The sequence below is a fragment of the Anarrhichthys ocellatus genome, unplaced genomic scaffold (assembly GCF_004355925.1).
Source record: "Anarrhichthys ocellatus isolate YVR2014 unplaced genomic scaffold, GSC_Weel_1.0 scaffold3, whole genome shotgun sequence".
NCBI classification, from domain to species: Eukaryota; Metazoa; Chordata; class Actinopteri; order Perciformes; family Anarhichadidae; genus Anarrhichthys; species Anarrhichthys ocellatus.
In genome coordinates, this window is record NW_022280033.1 from 3,702,724 (window position 1) to 3,704,689 (window position 1,966).

The following is a 1,966-nucleotide window of genomic DNA, read 5'->3' on the forward strand; positions in this document are numbered from 1 at the left end:
TGTGTGTGTGTGTGTGTGTGTGTGTGTGTGTGTGTGTGTGTGTGTGTTGCAGGTATGCGTGCAGTCTGGTGTACTACGGTCTGACTCTGGGAGCCGGTGACACGTCTGGAAGCCGTTATGTCAACGTAGCCATGTACGGCCTGGTGGAGCTGCCCGCCTACCCGCTCTGCATGTACTTCATCAACAAACACTGGTGAGACAAACACACACACAATAATACACATTATTTAGCTCACTGACCCTGTGTACACAGCTCAAAGTCGATCTTCCTGTCTGGAGACGTTGATTTATGAACAGTATTTGATGTTTTGTGACCCTTTAGTCGCAGTGTTCTTTGCCCAATAGTGTTGCAATATCAGAATCTGTGTATTAGCTAATGAAGAACTACTTCCTGCTTCATTTAACCAGCATTAGACTTCATGTCCGTTAATTATTAACTTCTTCTTCTTCTACTTAAATTGCTGATTTGTACATGTAGATATTTCCATCAGTTCGACTACTTTTTGTCAACTGTGTCTCTCTGTTTGACTTAAGACGTTGAAAGCTTGAGGTACATAATGTCGAGAAGTGTCCTGTTTAAAGCGTCCACCGATGAGTCATTGTGTGTCTTGTCTTTCAGGGCTGGGAGGAGGAAAAGCATGGCCAGTTTCCTGTGTCTGGCTGGCACTTCCTGCTTCTGCACCATGTTCATCCCCGAAAACACAGGTGAGAGGGTGACGCCCACTTATACAGAGGAACACACTTCTGAATGCAACTGATCTTAAATGTGTGAGGAAACAAACTCAACAGGTCCTGAATATTTAAAAAGGCGTTGAAATGTTTTGAAGTAATGCTCTTATCTAGAGTGACAGGAATGAATATAACATTAGATTAAAGGTGGTGTATACACGATTGGAAGGATTTCGATCGCCTTTCAACCGGTGGCTAGCAGCTAACGGTGCTAACAGTGATCCGTTTGTGTCTGCAGGGACCTTGCTGAGCGTTACGTTGTTTGCGCTTCTGGGGAAACTGTTGGTGAGTGCAGCGTTCAACATCGCCTACGTCTACACCTCTGAACTCTACCCAACAGTTATCAGGTGAGCTAACAGTGCAGACTGCATGTTGAATTATTCACAGACATCACATTTAATGATTTATTTTTTTGTTTCAGAAATGCTGGTTTGGGGGTTTGTTCCATGTCGTGCAGAGTTGGAGGAATCCTTGCTCCCTTTGTTCCTTCCATGGTGAGGGCAGTTCTGTTCATGCAGTTGTACCTCCTCTTTCTAGATAAATGCACTTTATGTAATTGTCTTTCGCTTTGGGTTTCACAATCAAAACGATTACGAAATACAGAGTTTGGTGACATTGTGCAGGTCTCCTCTTCTCCACAACAAACGAGTGATTTAAACCAGTAAAATACATAGTTAGAAACAACCAAGCTCTAAAATGTGTGAGTAGATAATATAACATTCACTTTGACAGGACTGTTGACTTTGTAACACAGAGTGAAATATATTATATTATTAGATTTAAACTCGGGTAACTCATGTGAGCAGCAGGTGTAACTTTAACCTGAAGATATAGTGACACCTAGTGGTGGTTTAGGTGACTTCAACAAGGCTCATAAACAGTCATTTGTTATTTTAATACATTTTAGTGGATTTACAAAAACAATCTTGTAATATAGGTTATTGTACAGAACATTTGTATTAACTCTGTCCTCAGGAGACACATACAGACTTTATTTTTCTGATTTCATTGTGTGCGTGTGTGTGTTGCAGCGGGCTCTCCACACCTCCATGCCTTTCACTGTGTTCTGTCTGAGCGGTCTGTCTGCAGGCTGCCTCGGCCTCCTGCTGCCTGAAACCCTCAACGGACCTTCAGCAGAGACTCTGGAGGAGCTCAGCAGCCCGAACCACAACCGAGTGCTGGAGAGCAAGGTGTGTGTGTGTGTGTGTGTGTGTGTGTGTGTGTGTGTGTGTGTGTG

The 1,966-nt window shown here is 43.3% G+C and overlaps 1 protein-coding gene across 1 annotated transcript in view; it reads left to right on the forward strand.

The window, feature by feature from the left end:
• The window catches only part of slc22a15 (solute carrier family 22 member 15), a 9,179-nt gene that overhangs the window by 4,713 nt on the left and 2,500 nt on the right, over window positions 1–1,966 (forward strand). Inside the window, exons 8-12 of the mRNA XM_031841853.1 lie at window positions 53–193; window positions 620–705; window positions 968–1,076; window positions 1,151–1,223; window positions 1,761–1,919. Of these exons, the coding sequence (XP_031697713.1) occupies window positions 53–193; window positions 620–705; window positions 968–1,076; window positions 1,151–1,223; window positions 1,761–1,919 (568 nt within the window). The remainder of the gene's footprint in view (window positions 1–52; window positions 194–619; window positions 706–967; window positions 1,077–1,150; window positions 1,224–1,760; window positions 1,920–1,966) is intronic.